Source organism: Sturnus vulgaris, chromosome 10 (genome assembly GCF_052056855.1).
Source record: "Sturnus vulgaris isolate bStuVul1 chromosome 10, bStuVul1.hap1, whole genome shotgun sequence".
NCBI classification, from domain to species: Eukaryota; Metazoa; Chordata; class Aves; order Passeriformes; family Sturnidae; genus Sturnus; species Sturnus vulgaris.
The window spans coordinates 16,397,005-16,416,244 of NC_142252.1; the positions used below are offsets into that span (position 1 = coordinate 16,397,005).

The window sequence follows — 19,240 nt, forward strand, 5'->3', positions numbered from 1 at the left end:
GAGAACTACTTCTGGCAGCTGGATTTTAAGACACCATCCACTCAGTTCAAGGCATTTGCATAAAATTTGCATTTTGGCTGAGCCTGTGCATGTAAATGTAGGTTTGCATTGTTTCTCTTCTTTGAATGACTGTTTAATTAACTTTAAACTTAATTATGCAATCTGCCATCTGCCTAAATCCTTACAGTGCTGTTGTATCACCATTCTTTTCCAGTTCCACAAAGATACTCCCTTCCCTGGAAGTTTTCCCTACTTTTGCCTGATGAAGGTAATTTCAAATTGTCCACTTCCTTGGCTGCTTTTGAGGAGGACTCACAGCAACATTGTAGGAACTCTCAGCTTTATGGTCTGGCTTGGACCAAGCAGAGGAATCTGCTGCAGAACCTCCAGTTTGAGATTCTTTGAATATATATTTCATGAGAGAAGAAGGATCTTCTTTTATTTGCTTGTGATAAGGAGAACACACTCTCAGATTTTCTCTTAGACTCCAGATTGAGCATCTGAAATATTGCCTACCATGTTTATCTCCTGCAGGTCTCTGTTGCAATGAAGCATCACTGAACTGATAGCATATCTCCAAGTCTTTCCTTTCCACTCCTACATCCCTAATGAATTCTTTCCCATGACACCCTCATTTGTCTCTATTGCTTTGTCTTTAATCTTGAGCCATCTACTTAATTTAAGCTCTTGGCTTCAAGATACTGTAAAATGCATGGAGGTGGTTCTGTTCCAAGGCTGTCCAAGAACTCTGAACTCTTACTTCATGTTTAGAGAAATGTGGAAGCATGACTGTTCCTAACATAGGCTGGAGCAGAGCTGTGCTTTCAGTGAGTGTAGTGGATGGGGTTTGGTCCTGCATGTGTATTGTTGGGGCTCTAGCACACAGATGGATTCTAAAAAGTGTCTTTTTAATTGCTGGTACAGAACTCCTTCCCTGAGCAACTATACCAACAGCTGTCTTTGTGTTTTTCCTTTTAAAACTAAATGGAACAAAAAAGGATTTGGCTGTTACCATTAGTGGGGCATTTAATCTCTTAAATCCTCAAAATATTTTGCAAAACATAAATAGCTTATTACTTCTGGTCTGCATGTGACCAGTGTTTTTGTTGACATAACTCACATTTGAGATCACTTCAATCCTGTTTGTTGGTTTTGCCTGTTGTTTTTGCCTGTGTGTGGTAATTTGATCCCAGATATTGTAGTAGTTATTTAAGGGCTTGGAGATTTTTGACTTAAAACTTCTATAATATGGCATCTACTGGATGTCACTAGTGCATTAGAAATTCAAAACAATCTAACAAATGCATTTCAGCTTTTAAAATTTGAGAGAGAATTATTCTAGAGACTTCTTTGAGCTGCAAAAAATATCAAATGGCTTTGAAATTGCCTGTTTAAGTATATGAAAGGGGCAGGCACTGGGATCCTAGCAAAACCACCCTGATGTTAATGCAGTTTGTACTGGCAAAGCGTCTTCTGCTGGGAGTTTATTTGACTTTGGAGAATGAAAGGGGCAGTTCCCTGGTACAACAGTGCCAGCAGTGCCTGTCCAGAGCTCCCAGCCAGCAGCTGTGTCCCCCCAGCTCATCAAAGCTGTGCAGAGACAGATTCACAAAAGTACCTGAGATGAGTTGTTCAGGGGCTATGTAGGACTGTGGATTTTTTATGTCCCAGATGTCTTTCCAAAACAAGGCAGAGTTTGTGTTGGCTGAACTTTGGTATTGAGACTATTAATACACCCTGTTACACATCAGCATCCATAGTGCCTCATAAAGTTGCAGATAGAACTTCCTGGCAGCTCTGGGAGAGTATTCATTTGCTAAAAGACCAAATTTGATGGTTTCTAAAATTTGCTTTGTCAGCTCTGCCAGGAGTCAAGGGCCAACTTGAATTTACAGATCTGTGAGGTGATGCCTTGGGCTGCCTCGTGGCTGGACACAAATTTATTAAATCTCTAGTAAGGATGAGCAAGAACATGCTTTATATAACTTCCTTGCTGTGTTTAACCTAGTCTGATTTAAATGGGAGTGTGGACTAACCACAGGCTGGTATCAGGGTAATTCTTGTTGTGTTTGGTTGGTTAATTTCTGCTTTTGGGGCTAGGGTAGTGTTGGGTGATCCTTCTTTTGGTAGCTGCCATTTCTTCAAGATCATGGGTGTGTCCTTATCATGTCTTTCTAAGTGCACAGCTGGGTATTCTTGAAGAATTACTTAGATATCTTGAAGGAAATGGGTTTCAGTCATTGAAATGAGTCAGCAATGAAATGGAAAATTGTAGAAATGTGGACAAATATTTAGGAACTGTGAGTTAAGAGTGTCCCATTAACTGATAACAAATTGTTCTATTGCATGTTGTCAGTTCTGGGGATATGTTTCTGTTTCTTCTCACGCTTATACTAACTGGAAAACAGGGTTTTCCGAAGATTCCTTGCCATATCTAGACTATGATCTAATGCTGGGAAGCAATGGAAAATCCTCTTAGCAATAGCAGAGTTGCTATAGTGGAGGTGTTGGTGTCCAGTCATGGACTGATAAAAGTAAATAGCAGATGCAAGTATTTTGTATAGGAAAAATTTGTAACAGTATTGTTCTGTCCAATGCGTTCAACATAAATTCCTTTTTTTTTAAATGAAAAAGGAGCCATTACATGCTGAGATAGTAGGTAGTGTCTGACCTCCCCAGACACTAAGAGGTGTTACCAGCACCATTGTGATGCTTTCATGGTCCTGCCCACCACAGGGAGCTGCCTAACTATTGTAGGTATCTACATAATTAAATAATATAGATGGTAAGAAAGCCGAAAGTTTGGAGGTAAAAATGTCTGGTGAAAATGTAGATGCCCTTTGGTAGGAAAGGGAGAAACTATACTGAGATCTCCTAATCTTGAAATTCATTTGGATCTCTTAAGTAAAACTGGTTCTTGCTGGATCCTGGATGGGAGTTGTCATGGATGTGCTGATGAAGATTCAGTGATACTTTCTTTCTCTGCTGGTAGTAATCAAAAAGATTGTCAGGTGTGAGAGGGCACTTAGAATGTTTTATTTTTGGTAAATAAAATTGAGGGTCTTGATTATTTCCTATGTAAAGCAATATGCAAATTTTAATACAAAATTAAAGACTTTCTGGCCTTACTAACTTCATGTTTAGTTGAGCATTTTAGTTGATTTAGTTGACCATCTAGTTGATCAACTGACTAATAGATGTAAATTTAATTAAATGCAGTACTTTTCAAAAGCTAAACTCTAGAGTGATTTTGTATAAATTATGTCAAAATAAGCTGATTTAAAACATCTAGCCTCCTCTCTTACTGTAAGCCAGATCAATTATTCTTGGAAGGTGCCTTCATGCTTTTTTCCCCCCCAAATAAGAAAAGATTAATAGGTACTTAGGTTTAAAGACCAAAATGTGCCATTGTGTGATGTCATTGTTGTGATGGAGATGAAGTGAGGTGGTTTGGATTTCAGATGGAGCTCCAGTGCTGTCCTTCCAGCAGAGCTCAACCAGCCCTGCATCCTTTCTGCTCCTGTTCCTGGGGTCCATGGTGAGAATAAAAGTGAGTGACTGATTGTGAACTGTTCTGAAAGCCCATGAATGCACCCACTTTTCTTTCATGCCTCTCTTGCTGAGGAAGGGGGAGTTGTGTGTTTCTACTTCCCACAGGAGCTTCCCTTTGGCTAGTTTGAAGGGTTTCCCTGCTCTGTGGGTGGAATTGCTGGTCCTATTTAGGTGTCTCTCTGTCACCCTTGCACGAGGTTTCCAAGCCTGGTGCAGGTGTTGGGATTTTTTTAACCCAAATCTCCCTCCAGAGGACTTCAATTACTTCCTCAAATCATTATATCTTTGTCATATCCCATTGAAAAGAGAAAAATATCAGAAATCTCAGGCAAATATTGGCTGCATCCACAAGGAGCAGCTCTAAAACAACTGTGCAGTCAGGTAAACACCCAAATGTGTTGCATTTGCTGCTTGTAGTGAATATTTATGTGTTATGCACTAGAGTTGCTCTGTGGTCAGGCCTGAGTGGTTCTGCACAGCAGATGTGTTTGGTGCTCTGTGGTTGCTTCAAGTCTCCTGTTAGGATGGATCAGCCAACCTTAGCTCTCAGTCCCTGCCCTCTAGTCTTCCTCCCACTGAAATGATTTTAATTTTTTTCTGGTATTCATTTGCTTATTAATTTTTTTAGTATTTGGTTGTTTTAATGCCTAGAATGTATTACTACTTTATGTGACATCCTGCCGTGAGAGATTTTGGTCTATCTTACAAATCACTCAACAGTAACACCAAGGAAAAAGTAAGAGTGACACACGTGGTGCTGGAATAGGCTTTAACCATGTTTGTGATAGATTGTTCAAAATAATAGTCTCATATATCCTATGCTACAGCGTAGTCAAGTTACAGTTTGCTTTGTGGAATGATGTGTTTATGCATCAGAATATTAATGCTGGGCAGTGGGGACAGCAGGAAAGCCCATCTTGAGAGGTATTTCTAACTTCCAGTTTTAGGGGACAGGTGCATTGCAGAAATACTGACTCCAGTTGAAACAGATGGTGACCTGTAGTTAGGTCTCCCTCTTTTAAAAGAAGAAATACAAGAAATTACAGTCATGCAGAATTTGATGTGTTCCAGTTGAATGCTAATTGTGACAGTTGCCTGTGGCTTTGTAACAGGGGTGGCTTTGTTTAGCCATAAATGCCATGGCCAAGGGGGTCAAATACTATCCGAAGTGGCTGACTGTGTGTAAACTGCCTTGCAGGCCAGCTATGTTGAAGCAAAGTTTGTTGTTTTGAGTGAATTTTGTCTTTGAGTTTTGCATTTGAGTTTGAGCAGATGAAAAATCCCCCCCACAGAGCAAAGCCCAAGGCTTAAGTGCTGAAAATGTGCAGATGCCTCTCGGCATGTCTATCTTTTATCACACAAAGATGCTTCTCCACCCTTTGCTGTTGCTGGACATTATTTTTGACTGTAGGGCTCCCAAAATTCTTGAACCATTGGACAAGCCAAGGGCTGGGACAACTCTTCTCTGCAGTGCCTAATTCTGACTCTAAGCTCGCTGCCCAATTCATGGTATTTTTTTTTGCTTTCCCTGGTGCATTTTAGTTTTCTGCTCTCATTTTTTCAGCTCGTTCTTAATTATATGTTAAGATTTAGCCTCCTTTTTATCCTGGGCTCTTTAATTCATAGTAGTATTTTCTGTGACTTGCTGTCATAGAAACGAGGGCTTTAGAGGACCTTACGAGCTCGTGTAATCCATTTCACTACCTCAAGGAAAAAACTACTCTTCTTAGACCTACTCTGGCAGACATCTGTATCACCTATTTTTAAGAACCTCCAACGAAGCAGATTGCATGACCTCTCTGGGTGAGCAGCCTAAAATCTCGCCTGTTGCAGTTTAAGTCAGATTCCTTCACCAAAATGTCTCTGCAAACATATCCAGGAGCAAATTGTGTTGCCAATTCTCTAGTCTGTAGTTTTACTTTTAGTGTCTGTTTTTAAACTTAACTTGACCCTGAGGACATTTGTAAATCAGTTCATTAGGCAGTTGCAAATCAGTTAATTTTAGCTCCATCTCATTATGTGAGCCATACAGGTTGTGTTGCCTCAGCTGAAACCTAAATTTGCCTCTGTGCTCTGCCATGTTACAGTCTCTGCCCTGGAAGCGCCCTCAGAGTGTGAAAAGCTTGATTGTGTAGAAAAAGGCCCAACTATGTTGTATTATTGTGACTGAAAACAGAAGCCTCCTCTTTGTTTCAGCTTCCCTTTGGAGACACTGCCGTGCTGTGTCATCTCTTCTGTACTGGTCTGAGCTGGCACCTTGTCTTGTCCCTCTGCCTGTCTTGGTGTCATCCCTCCTGAATTAGGAGGATCCCTCCCTCCTGCTGATTTGTTATACATATGAAAATTGCTTTATTCTGTGATTGGGCAAAGTAGCAGTTTTCTCTTGTTGCACCATATTTTTTAAAGATCTCAGCTTAAGTACAGCCTTTAAAACTTTTTTTTTCTCACTGCTGTGAAGCAATCTGCTATTTCATTTGAGAAGGATACCATAGGTAAAAAATTTGCCTTGTAACTTGGATAGCACCGTAGCAAATAAGTTGGCGTTGCACGTTTTCTGACTTGCAGGTACAAGCTTGGACCCAGGGAGCGTAGCCAGGAGGGGCTGGAAGGCAAAGCTGTGATGACATGTTCAGTATCCAGGTGGAGGGCCAAGAGGGCAGCTGCGCGGCGCTGGGTTGCATTCCAATGTGCTGATCCGTGGAACAGCGTTGGCATACGCTTTGGAAGCTGCTGCTTGCTCTCCTGGCTGTAGGGAAGGGGCTGAGGTGATGGCAGGGAAGTAAGGGGTGAGTCTCTGCAGAATATTTTCATATGATTGTGGCCTATTCTGAACAGGCCGGACATTTGGAGCTTTGGCACTTCTTTCTGGTGTCCTTGTGTACTGTGCTGCCTCTGGTAGCTACAAAGTTAATAACTCCTGTGTGGGTTGTTAAGAATTTTTTTTTTTTGCCTCCTTGATTCCTGACCTGCTTAATTAAGTTGTAGGGAGGTTATATTTTCTCACTATTTGGGGGCTTAATGGGGTGGAGACTTTGGAAACAGTTTAACAATTTCACATTTTATATGCTCTAATGAATTTCCCAGGATTTTGGAAGGGTTGTATCCAACTTTAGCATCGTAATTTCCAGAGTTTTATTTATGCTAAAATAAGTTAGTGGTGTATTATGAGGCCCAAAGAGCCAACAGATTACAAATGAACTAATGAAGAAATTGTTTCTCTTGGATAAAGGCTGTGACTCATGGTTGTAACTTGTACTGAAGAATTAGACACCGTGAGCTTCACCAGGACCACAAGCTGGCACTGGGGTTCTTCTTCCCTTCCCTGTTATTTCAAACCTGTATTTGATTTCAGGTGCAGAAAAAAGAGGGTTTGCAAGGACCAGAAACAACTCTGAATCTGCAAGAACCCCCCAGAACTTCGATAGGAAGAGACAACTCTCTGAATCGCAGACAGAAACAATGAACAATTCAGACAGCAGAATAAATCCCAGACAACTGGGAACTCCCAGAGGTATTAAAGCAATGTGTGTACACGCTTCAGGAATAAGCTGCCTTGAAGCCTGTACTTTAAAAGATGGGCTGGGATGAATGCTATTGACTTTAAAATGAGCTGTAAAAGACTGTTGATTATTTGTAAAATATGATTATTCCAGGCTTTTCGGTGTTCTGAAGTCGGGTGCCAGTATTTCTAGGCAAACTGTTTGCAGAAGTTCAGCTTTGAGTGTAAAACCTCTGTACAGATTCTGTTAAGATACACAAGATGTGTTTGGTGGGCAAGGTAACACTTATGAATTTTTGTTTGCAGGAGGAGCCTATGCTGCTGTCCCAACGTCGGGTGACAGAAAGAATCTAAATAAACCTGCTCGAGGGAGGAAGAAGAGTATATTTGAAGCCTACATGTCAAAGGAAGATGTTTCAGCAGGACTGAAAAGGGGAGAGCTAATTCAGGTGCCTGAAATGTACACTGTCCATGCTCTTGTGATAAGTCTGTGGAAATCACAGGCAGTTGTTGGAAATCAGCAGCAGTTGATGACAGGGAATTGATGTAACACTTGTAGATGCCAGAGGAAGATATTTTCCCTTTCTCAGGACATTCTACAAGTGGGATGGAATCTTCTACATTCCTCTGAAGTAGTTTTTTGTCTGATTGCTTGTTCTATAAAATTCCTGATCCACACAAGGGATAAATTGCAGATTTCTGGGTGGATACTCTGCTGGCCATGGTGGTCATTACTGGGGAGACACTTCCTTTAACAAATGATGCTCAAAACAACAGCAGTTGCTGGTAGTCTCTGTCTGTGTAAATAAAAACGAATGCCCTTAGCAAGATGCCTGTTGCTGAAATTTCTGACAAAAATGTTTGTGTTTCTCTTTGGAGCAGCAAAACTACAGCTATCATTAGGCAGCAATTGTTTCCTAAAGAATGTGGGGGTGGACCTGCTGTCCTATCTGCTGAATAGAGGAGGTTTACATGAATGCTGGCAGGGCTGAGATGGAGAAGAAGGAAGAGAGCATCCTTGAAACACATTCATAGTAGTCCTCAACATGGTGTAATGTTCTTCAAGACACACCTGGCATCCCAGTCAGATCAGACTGGCTGGAGAAAAAAGGCAGGTGGAGATCAGAGAGGACATGACATCCAATCTGAGACATTGTTTACTCAAGCACACACAGGTCCACTGCCATTTAATTAGTGTTGTAGTGCTGGTGAGGTTGTGATAATCAATTCACTGGAGTCTCAATTACACGACTTCAATTTTTGTCTGATTTTTTGTTATAATTACATAATAATTCTTGTATATCATTATAATGGCATAATCTCTGGAAGTGTGATGAGGTTTTTACATAAAAGACTGCCTGATTCCATCCTGAAGACCAATCTCATGCATTCTTAGCTTTGAGAGAAATCATATCCCTGCTGATGATCATCATGGTCCACTGGGCTACTTGGATCTTAGGCCAATGCATTTTTAAAGACCATCACAGGCATCTGCAATGGGAAGCAAATGGTGAGGGAGGAAATGGGAGCCTTAAGCTGTGACTTCCCTCCTGGCTGCACTGGCATATGGCATCAACTAAAGCTTCTGCCTTACGTTCAGGAGTGTTCTTGGCACCATTTTTGGTAACACTGCCTGATGGCTTGAAGTGTTGTATATGTAGACTGCCTATGAGGTCAAGTGCAGCTGCAGATGAGACACATCTGGCTATGACTACTACCTGAGAATCCCATTGAAATGCTGAGTCCCCACGGGCCTGTGATTGCATGATCCCTGGCAAAAGAATCCCTAATTCTTGTAAATGTGTAGTGTCTACTCCAGGTCATGGGCTGCGTAACTGGAAGAGTCATATGTGCTTTCTTAGGCTCTGTCTGTTTTCCTTTCATCCAGTTCCACATCTCAGGGAAACAATTGAGACTGTAGAAGCTGACTTTAATAATTCAGAGCTGAGTGTTAGATCATGGGCATCCCAGCTCAGTATTTCTCATCTTCGTTCATTCATCCTTATGATTTCATCAAGACCATTCATCACTGCAGCCTCAACCAGGATAGGTGAGATCCTGAGAGCAGCTTTAGTGAATGGATGAATATTCAGTGTTTTTCTCTACAATGGCAAGACACAGAATGAACAAATCACTGTTATGTTAATCCCCAAAAGCAGGGCATTGTTCTGGCAGGGTAACTTGCAAAAGGGCTCCACAAGACCCTATGGAAGGGGAGGCCAGACCTATTGGTCTGAATCTGATGGTCCTGAGGAAACTGGAGTGCTCCTAGGCAGTAGCATGACTCTCTGAACAAGAGCTATCTCCTGGAGCATCCTGGAAACACTGCATCTGCTTATATTTGGATGAGAATTTGAGAGCTCTGTTAGGGAGAAAAGAGCTGACCATAACACTGAGATTCTTGCTGGACCTTGGTAATGCAGCTGTGCAACAAAATGTTCCTGAAAGCCCAACCCACAGAAACTCCTGGCAGACCTGGAGAGTGCTCAGATGACACACAAGTACCATGAAGATTAGGCAGCCCTAGATCAGGAGGAGTGAAAGGTTATCTTTATGGGTGCTGACGTCTGTCATTAATATTGATCTTGATGGTTTCTGGTACTGTCTGACATAAGTCATGTTTTGATAAGTAGCACGAGAAGTGTGCCCTGCGGATTCATAGAGTCATGTGGCGTGTCCGGAAGTGTCTTTCCACAGGAAAAGGGATCTGAGCTCAGGTGCTTCTGAATGCATAGAATTCCCACTTCCCTGCCCTTAAAGCTGCAGGGAGCAAACACCAGGCGTATCACATTGGTTGGAATCACACTGGATGGCCTGGAGGCAAACAAGATTGAGTAACTCCTGCGTCGTTGCATGAGTGCACAATGATGGTTATACACAACAGATGAAATCGGGCTGTGTATTAAAGAGTATTGACCCAAAGGACTCTGATCATCCTCTGAAGCATCAGCCAGAAACTCATGTCTGCTCCACGCCTCCAGCGTCTCCCAGCCCCTCCCTGCAGGGCTGCTGGGGTCAGGTGGAGCCAACAGAGACGCAGAGCCTGCTTTGCTATTAAAAGGGTGTTTTTCCTTGGAAAGCTGTTCTTTTGTGGATGTGAAGGCTGGGGTTTCCCTGATTTTCATGGATTCTTTTTTCAAGAGAAGCCTTGGTAGCAATCAGATACTGAACCCTGACCTTTTATTGGTGTTTTGTACATAACAAACAAATCTCGGCATATGTATTACGATAGTTGTTATAAACTGCTTGGTTTGGGTTGCTTGAAGTTTAGTCTAAATACTGCCTGCCCTGGGTTTAGCAGAGCAGCTTGAAAAATTGTGACCCTTTTGTGTCTCATTGGGAAAGTGCAATAAGGTTAGAAACGTTATTGGCAAGAGCCTGTTAAGCTGCCTTGAATCATCAGAAAATGTTTTAGAAACCTTCCTACAGACCTTGTGCTTCCCTTTCATAACAAAGGCCCTAATGACAGAGAAACACTGATAAATATAGCAGCTATTATTTGCGAGCTATTGTAAAATAATACAACGAGTGTGACATCATGAGACTCTGCAGCCAGATCCTCACCCCCCAATACACATATGAGAACAGTTGTTCATTGGAGATGGGGAGAGTGACTGGTTCCAGATATGATATCACAGCGTGAAATGTACAACATTGTAAATAGGATTTTCATGGGCACAGATAATAGGGCCCATCTGCTTTCTAAGATAAATTTTGTGAGTTTCTTGCTTAAAGGAAAGAGCTGAAGTTTTTTAATGTTACGTAAGAATTCTAATGCTGATCATAATTAGGTAGTGCATATAAGATGCAGATAAACAGGCTCCACGATAAACGTGGTAACACTGTGCTCCTCTGTGTGCTTGCTTGAGCTGGGCATCCACAGGCACTTTGCTGCTCTGGCACCTTCTGGGCCATGGACACAAACCCTGATTTTTCATGTGCATGATTGGCATTTACACCTGACTGATTGACAGCTGTCCCAAACTATTCAGGGGGATTGTGCAGAGGAAAACCGGATATCCCCTCATCTGCTTAGTGCTGGTGGGTAGATCCACATATGGGAATTGACTCATTGTCAAACAGAGAAAGAATCCCTTTCCATTTTTCCCTTTCCCTCTGTAGCAGCTTCTGATGACTGATTCTTGGAAATAAGTGGAGGATGACCATTGAGAGTTTTACATCAGTGGGTACCAGTGCTAATAGAAACTGATGACAGCATGTCAGCTCTCAGTTTGCTTAAGCATAAAATACCCCAGAGTTTCTCTCAGTGGGTCATCTTTGTTTCCATGCTGTTGTCCTGGATTGTGCCTGCCATGGGGGCGAGTGTCCTTGTTAGTACAAGTTATGTGAGACATAAAATGAGAGTGCAGCCAAGTACACAAATAGCATCTAAAGAGTATGGAATACATGCTACTGGTAATCTGGTGTTCTGTATTTGCTGGTAAACTTTAGCAAATAAGTACAATGGAAAATCTTTGTAAATCTGTGAATTCTTCAAGGCAGCAAAACTTTCACATGTAGTCAGCTCTATTTTCTTATTGTCTGAATGATTCCCAGAATACATAAAAAATTATTTGCTGCAGTAAAGTTTTAAAGAAGCAATCCCTGTGAGATGCTCCTATGATTGCTTAACGCAGAAGTGCAAACAGATGGAATCTGTTCATATAATAAATTGGCTAACATTACTTCAAATACACAAGTGGAGAAATTTCTAAAGTTTCTTCCCAGAGCAGAAGCGTGTTGGAGGACAGATACCTAAGTTGTATTCCCATAAGATTCAAATGCTGTCAGTTTCAACTACAGTCACCTGAATCCAAATTTCCAGGATTCTTTTGGGATGCAAATGTGTAGCCTGTAAGGCTTTGGTTGGCTCTGCCTTTCTCTTGGATGGACCTGAGCGCAAGCAGCAAAACTGGTTGGTTTACTTTGGAGGGTTGATATGAATTTGTTGCAGGTGACTTGGCCTTTAAGTTGGCAGATAACGCAGCAGAAATAGATAGACCATGGAATTTTCTAATGTATTTAAGATAGTTTGCCTTTAAGTATGTTTAAACAGAATTTAATCCTGTAGACTTTAAATGTTTATTTTTGGAAAATCCTTTTAATTCTTTTTTGGAAATGTACTTTATTATCACAGAGTTACTGCTGCTGTCTGTTTGCAGGAACAGCCTAAGCAGCCAGAGCCCCATAAGAATGATACCTGCTGCCATGCAAGCTCAGCTTTTCTTTTCCTCTTTCCTTGCATCCTCCAAAATAAGCAAACCCAACATTCTCCTTTTCCGAGACAGAGCAAGCCAAATTGTTTCTATTATCCAATTGTTAACGAAGTTGGTGGATGCTCAGCAGAAAATGTGTGAAAGGAGCAGGAGAACTTGGATCCTCAGTTCACCCAGTAGCAGCAACAACTAATGATTCAACATCTCTTTGATGACAGACTGCAGTAGATCAACTTAAGCCTATCATGAAACTGCCTTTTGGCTTGAAATTGCTTGGATGCGAAGTTGTCAAGACTTGAAATGTATAATGGAAATTTAGATGTATCTCTCATGTTTCACTGTAGATATATTACCCACAGCTCTCTAATTTAACTGGTGTTAAATAAAATTAATAAGATTCAGGCATAATCTTTCTCCTTCTTTTCTTTTTTTTAAGGGACCCTTGAGAATAAATCCTAAGAAGTACCATGAAGCCTTCATTCCATCTCCAGTAAGTGTAATTTTATAATGCTTTAAAGTTCATAAGTAAAGGTGCATTAAGATAGGAGTTATGCTGTGCACAGAAGGTCACTCAGAGGTGAATGAGTTGGAATAAATGAACACAATCTGGATTTTCTTATTTATCAAATATTCCCAACCAAATCCTCTTTTCTCATACCTCAAAGAAACGCTTTGCTTGTGCTGAAGTTGGGGATACTGCAGGGTCCCACAGAGGCCAGCTGAAGTCAGGTTTGAGGACCACCAGATAGCGTAATCAGAAACCCTTGGTTTATGGCTGCAGAGGTTTTATAGATTTTCCACTGATTTAAGTTAATCTTCCCTAAACAAATATGCTCTCCATTTTCGATCTGCTGCATGAGCTAATTTGAAAAGTCATTCCAGAAATAATATACGTGATTCCTTTTCATGTGCCCGCTTTGGCGTGGGCTGTATCTTGGTTGGCTTGGGATGTGCTTCTGTCACATGGGACTGGCTTGCACTTCTCTCTTCTTTCCTTATTTTGACAGAAAAGAAGGACTCTTGCAATTTCAGGGCCTTCCAGTCGGGAAGGTGACCTCACAGCTGGCACAGCCAAAGCTTTTTATCTGGAACTGACTTGGTCGAAGTGTTGCTGTTAATGAGAGAGTTTTATAGTTAAATGTTTTGCTGGTTTGGGGTTGAGAAGGCAGAGCCTGCCTTGAGACAGTGAAGCACTGATTATGTTGTTCTCCCTGCTACTGACAGCACTATTGTTTTGGGGCTTGGGAAAGCCTTCAAATTCATGGTGTTTTTCAGTTCATGTTATTGATTTGGGGCAATGTCTTGGAGCTTTTTTAGAGCAGGTTGGCATTGCAGGAGTGGGAAGAGGTTGGGGCTGCACAGAATACACTGACATTAACTAGAGGAAGAAGTACAGAGCAGCTCTCTGGTACATCAGGAGGGAAGTGTGTAAGTGAAAGGAACTTTGATCCTTCTTTTGCCAGGTGTCCTTGTAGGTGTGGTAAGTTGTAAGCTGTTAAATATATTCTCTGAATTTACAAAATGCAAGGTTAAGAGAGAAGTTCAGCTACTCTCATGAGTTATTTGGATGTGAGGCTTTACCCCTAATCGCCCCTCTGGTGTCCAGCTGTTGCCTTGTGCCTGTTCTGTGTGCAGGAATGCATACATTAAGGAGGGCTAGCAGAGGTGGTTATCTCAGCTATCTTTTTACTTTTCTGCCCTTTATGGAGGTAAATACCAGAACCAGCAGAGTCAACACGTGGATGAAAATGACTGGCTTGTGTAGGCACAGTCCTTTAAGACAGTTGCTTTGGGAAGCTTATCCTTTGTGCAACATTATTTGCCATAATGGAGGGGTTGCAGCCTTGGTGTTCTGCAGCACTTCCCATCATTGCCAGATGCTGCAAGAGCTGCAGCTGTGAAAAATCAGCCTTTCTTTCTGCTGTTGATGAGGGCACTGTACCCCTTTCACTTCAGCTATGACTTGGCCATGGCTTCATCGAGTTCAGTGCAACAGCTGTTCACCTTATGACACCAGAAGTCCCTATGTGTTTCTTCCTGCACATGTGCTCTGTCTGCTCATCTCATTGTTGCATGGAGAGTTGAGGGGAAGGCCCAGGGCTTTTTGCCTGAAGCTACCCAGAGAACAGACCCCAAGAATTTAAATCTGTGCCTCACATCTCATGTGTTCCCTGCACAGGGTGGTGTGGTTTGAAGTGTCAGTGTGAAGGATGGTGCTGCTGAGAATGAATGACAGTGACTGGAGCTGTGCTGTGCTTGAGGGAGAGACTTCCAGAGCAGATGGAAATACTGCAGATCTCATCAGAGTGGGAGAGGGAGCACTGCTGGAGATATTTCCAGAGAAAGCCCTGTGCTCCCTGGAGGGGGCTATGAAAGTCTTGAGGCCATTGTGGCCAGTAGAGTAGATGCACCCCAGGGACAGCTGAGACTTTGCAAGTGATTGTGTTCTGTTGTGATTCAGTGCCATTTTAATTGCATTAGTAATCTGAAGTGTCAGCTGTGCAGAGGAAAAGTGGGATGCACAAATTTTCTTGGAAGCGAGTAAGTTCACCCAAAAATTGTGAGCCTGAAGCTCAAGATATAGAAATGTTTCTTTTTGGAGGGAAAACCAAAACTGATGGCATTTTTCTGATTACAGCTTTGTTGCAGATGTTGAAATTTACTGCTGTAAAATAGGTGTGCATACACATATGTAAATTTGTGTGTGTGATTATATATATATTGTTTGGAAAGAGAGTGTGTGGGTGCAATTAAAGATAAGACGCTTGCAAGGGTGTGGAGATGCAGCATTAACCAGATGGTGTGACACATCAGGCACCTTTACAGGGATTGGAAGAAAACGTCTTGTATTTTCATGGACACAAGAGAAAAGGAAAAAAAGTGTAGAGCAAATTGCTGTGAATAGTAATTCCTGTGTCCTGCAGCACAGAGCAGCTACAGGTACAGACAAAAAAAAGACCCTAGCCCAAACCAAGAATTTGCCTTAGAAAGTGGCTTTGAACATTTTATTTTTATATATATGATGGATTTAGGTAAAGAGTTGGAGCTGAAGGGAAAGGGTGGGGAGAAGTAGGGAATAAGACCATGTGTAAAAAATCTGGCTTTTTTTAAAGAACGGTTTCCAATTTGAATTATGTTGGTCCAAGAGGCTTTGCAATTTTTCTGCATCTTGTCATGGGAGGCAGCTTTCACACAGCTGTTGAGCTGCTGCTGCTGCTTTTCTTTCTAAGAGTAATTTGGTCTCTTGGAGGACGGCCTTAGTTTCACATCATGGCAGGGTTCTTCCTTTTATTGTTTTGGTATCTAAGCAGAGTAAGATACTTATGTGATATTTGGGCTTAATGTTTTCAGGTTATAAAAGAAGTTTTTCTTGGACACTGAATGTGCTGGTAGTTCTGATTGGATTTATTCACGCATATGAGACTCAGGAGTGTCTGAGAAACAGCTGAAGTTGCGATTAAGACTTTAAATCTTGTGAGGCTGGTTTTTTTCTTTGAAAGACAATGAAGTACTAATCTGAAGAAACTCAGGCTCCTTTTTTCTACCTCAAAACTATGCAAAGATAACTCTCTTCAGAAAAACCATTTAAACTGGTCATATTGATACTAAGTGCTCACATTGTTTGACATATTCATTGCACTGTAAACAGACACATGGATTTTTTTGTGTACTGAATTATGTGAAAATACAAATGAAAGCAGCAAGAGCATGGTCAATGATGATCAAAAGCAGAAAAAAAAAAAAAAAAGGACAAAACCGGCAATCCTGTAAAAACTAAAATCTTTGTGTTGGCATCTTGAGGAAGCTTTGTTCACCCCATGAAGAAAATCTCCCAAACTAAATCTAGGGTAACTGAATGCCAAACATGTCTAGGGTGGATAATCATAGTGTGTGCAATTAGTAGAGACTCTTGTGCAAGGATGCTAACCCAGAGTATTCAGAGAAGGTGTCCTGACATGTCTGTTCAGTAAAAGATCTCCTGGCTTGCAGTTGGCATCTGTGGTTGTCATTATTTGGGGTGTCTTCTAACATTAGTTGTGCCAAATGCAGAATATATTGTGTTAACTCATTTGAAAAACAAGAGACTGCATCCCTCTCCACAATCCAGACCACCTTCACAGAGTGCCCTGCTGATCCAGGAGCTGCATGTCCCTGCTTTCCCAGCTCACCAAGGAGAGCAGCTGGACCTCTGCATGGAGCACTTTGCAGAGACTGTCTTGTGAGCAGTTCTGAGCACTTGTCTGTTCTGAGCACTGGCTTTGAATGCTAGAGGTGGGAAATTAATGTGTCAAGAGCTGTGACGGTAGAACACTCTCTACCTGTTCAAAGAGTAACTGTAGAGGAACTGAGACAGCACATCTTGAGGACTTGACTGTGTCTTGTGTAAGCAGTGTGGAGCTACTGAACTGGCACATCCATACAAGGGTGCTCATTTGCTAAAAGATCCTGTGTGTTAAAGGGCATATGGTGAATCCATTTTGTTCCTGTGCACAGCTACAGGATATTTGCCTCACCAGGGTGTGTGTCTTTCTTGATGGCAGTGTTCTAAACCTTGTAACATCCATGATTTAAGTATGTTTTGGTCTGGCACTTACTTTTCTTCCTCTTTGACTAGGATGGAAGTCGTGATATCTTCATTGATGGAGTGGTTGCTCGCAACAGAGCCCTGAACGGTGACATCGTGGTGGTGAAACTGCTTCCCAGAGATCAATGGAAGGTCAGTTCAGTATATTCTTGCTGTGATTTGAGAGAAAGAGCTTATTACAATTTTCATCACTGAACTTGTAGGGCCTGAGACAGAGAACAGAGAATTTGCTACAAATCAGATTAGCTAAATTGAGTTTATGCTGCTGTTCATTAGAAGACTTTATTCATTACAATGTTTGGAAGAAGTGATACCTGAGGCGTTGAAACCTCATTCTTTGCATGGAATGGCCTTCATTATCACTGTATGGGAAAGTCTGATAATGAGACTGGTTCTGAGCACAGTTGTCAGAGGTGACTTCTGGTATCTGCTATTTGGCTGTCTTCATGCTGTGATGTTTTGGATAGCGCTGTGTAGGTGTTTGCAATTGCTCATGTATTTGACAAGTGTTCACAAAGCTTTAGTTATGATTAACTCTCTCTGATTATTGAGTCCTCAGTCCATGAAAAGCTTATCTTGTCACAGCTCCAGATATTGTGGTAATACCCTTCTTTACATGAATGAAGCATGTGTGAAATGACTGGAGCAATACAAATGTGGGACAATTGCTTTCATTTTCATGTCTGAGGATTTCACTAAGATCACTGTCTGGGCTTATATTTTTTTTCCCTACTGATGAAATTTCTTTCCCTAATCAAACTTTGTCCTTTCAAATATCTACATAATTTTGTCTGCAGGTTTATCTTTTAACACTACTATGCAAGGGCAGTTTTCAATCCTTTTCTATAGCTGCTGAGAGATGGAAGCTACACTTGGCAATTTTAACTTGGGTTTTCACATATAAGCATGACAGAACCCCCACAAATTGTTTTCCAAACATGGTTTTTGAAACCTTCTTGAGAGTTTAAAGACTGTTGTAGATCTTTCAGACAAAAGTAATAGTCAGGATGTTTCCAGCAGAGTGGGGACTGGTCTGAACTACTTTGGCCTGGTGCTTTTTACTCAGTCTAGCTGCCTTCTCTACCTGTCTTTGTTTGAAGCAATATGTTCTTAGACTTGAAATGCAAGGTGTTTATTCTGGTCATTTGCTAAACCTTCTATCTATTCGTTTAAATCTAATAACCATTGAAATGATGGTTTGAAACATATTAGAACTTGTCTCTTCCTTTCAAGTATGCATAAAATGAGGGAATTACCCAAGTATTGATACATGTAAGTACAAAACTAAACCTAATACAAAAAGCAGTCATAAGTGGGATCTAAGGTATTAAGGTATATCAATATACAAATAAAAGAAAGAGGTCTGCTGCTATCTTGGTAACCTCTGAGAACCAGTTTTGAGGGTCAAAGCCAAATTTCTTCAATAGTTATTCAAGACTTCAAGTCAGTGTTCACTAAAACTATGTTGATAACTATGTGTTTTGATCACCAAGTCCATATATGCAAGTTATCTTTTGTATTAAACCATTCCATATAGATGGAAAAATGGAATAGTTTGGATGCTTAGATCCTTTGCCAGGACCTGCCAGCACAAGGGCTTCTTTGTAGGCTTGATAGAGGTTGCCTGAGCTGGAAGCTTGGTCTGCAGTTTTCCTTTTATATCTGTCTCTAAAGAAAGATAATGCCTCTCCCTCTATCTTCTATTCTCATACCTTCATATGTTCAATAGTAATGATCTTTTATGAACACAAGAGGAAGGATTCAGAGTGTTATCCCTGTCCTGGGAAAATGCATGAATAAATACAATTGTTAGAGAAGTGGTATCTGACTGCAAGGAAGCCATTCAAAATACTTGAGTGTTTTGTAATATGATTATGATTCTTCTGTGGTGAATTCAACCTTGCCAAATGAAGTAGCTGGAGCATGCCAGTCATGTTTTTCAGCCACACAGGTGCTGCCCTGTGTAGTCTCATTTTTTGTTTCTTGCCATCAGCAACTCAATCAGTGATGACATCCCTTTTCCCCTGCTCCCCAAATCTCTTGCTATGTGCTCATGTTTGTATTAGTTCTTTGGGAAAGGTGCCACTAAGTTGCACTGAAAGATATTGCCTTTTGCCAAGTAATTCATATACTGATTAATGATAAACTGTCTCAACTTATTTTAGGTTTTTCCATTTGTTTAGTCTCATACTGCTGCAAAGCTGCCACTTAGGTGTATTGAGGGTTTTCTCCCTCCTGCTGGGCCTTTGGAGCAAGCTGAAGAGCTTCAGTTATTTCTCTGAAAAATGTAAATCAGATATATGGTATAACTGATGCTCTCAGAGGAGGCTTTACAGGCTCTGTACATATTGGTTTGTTAGGATTGAGATGTGTGTGCTGATTATTTTT

At 41.2% G+C, this 19,240-nt stretch overlaps 1 protein-coding gene across 2 annotated transcripts in view; it reads left to right on the top strand.

The window, feature by feature from the left end:
- DIS3L2 (DIS3 like 3'-5' exoribonuclease 2) overlaps positions 1–19,240 on the top strand; it is a 179,678-nt gene that overhangs the window by 11,285 nt on the left and 149,153 nt on the right. For both annotated transcript variants that reach the window (XR_015805587.1, XM_014871617.2), the window contains exons 3-6: positions 6,905–7,063; positions 7,358–7,500; positions 12,704–12,757; positions 16,883–16,984. Coding sequence is in view for 1 of the 2 variants with exons in the window: in XM_014871617.2 (XP_014727103.2) it covers positions 6,905–7,063; positions 7,358–7,500; positions 12,704–12,757; positions 16,883–16,984 (458 nt within the window). In the remaining variant the exon portion in view is untranslated. The remainder of the gene's footprint in view (positions 1–6,904; positions 7,064–7,357; positions 7,501–12,703; positions 12,758–16,882; positions 16,985–19,240) is intronic.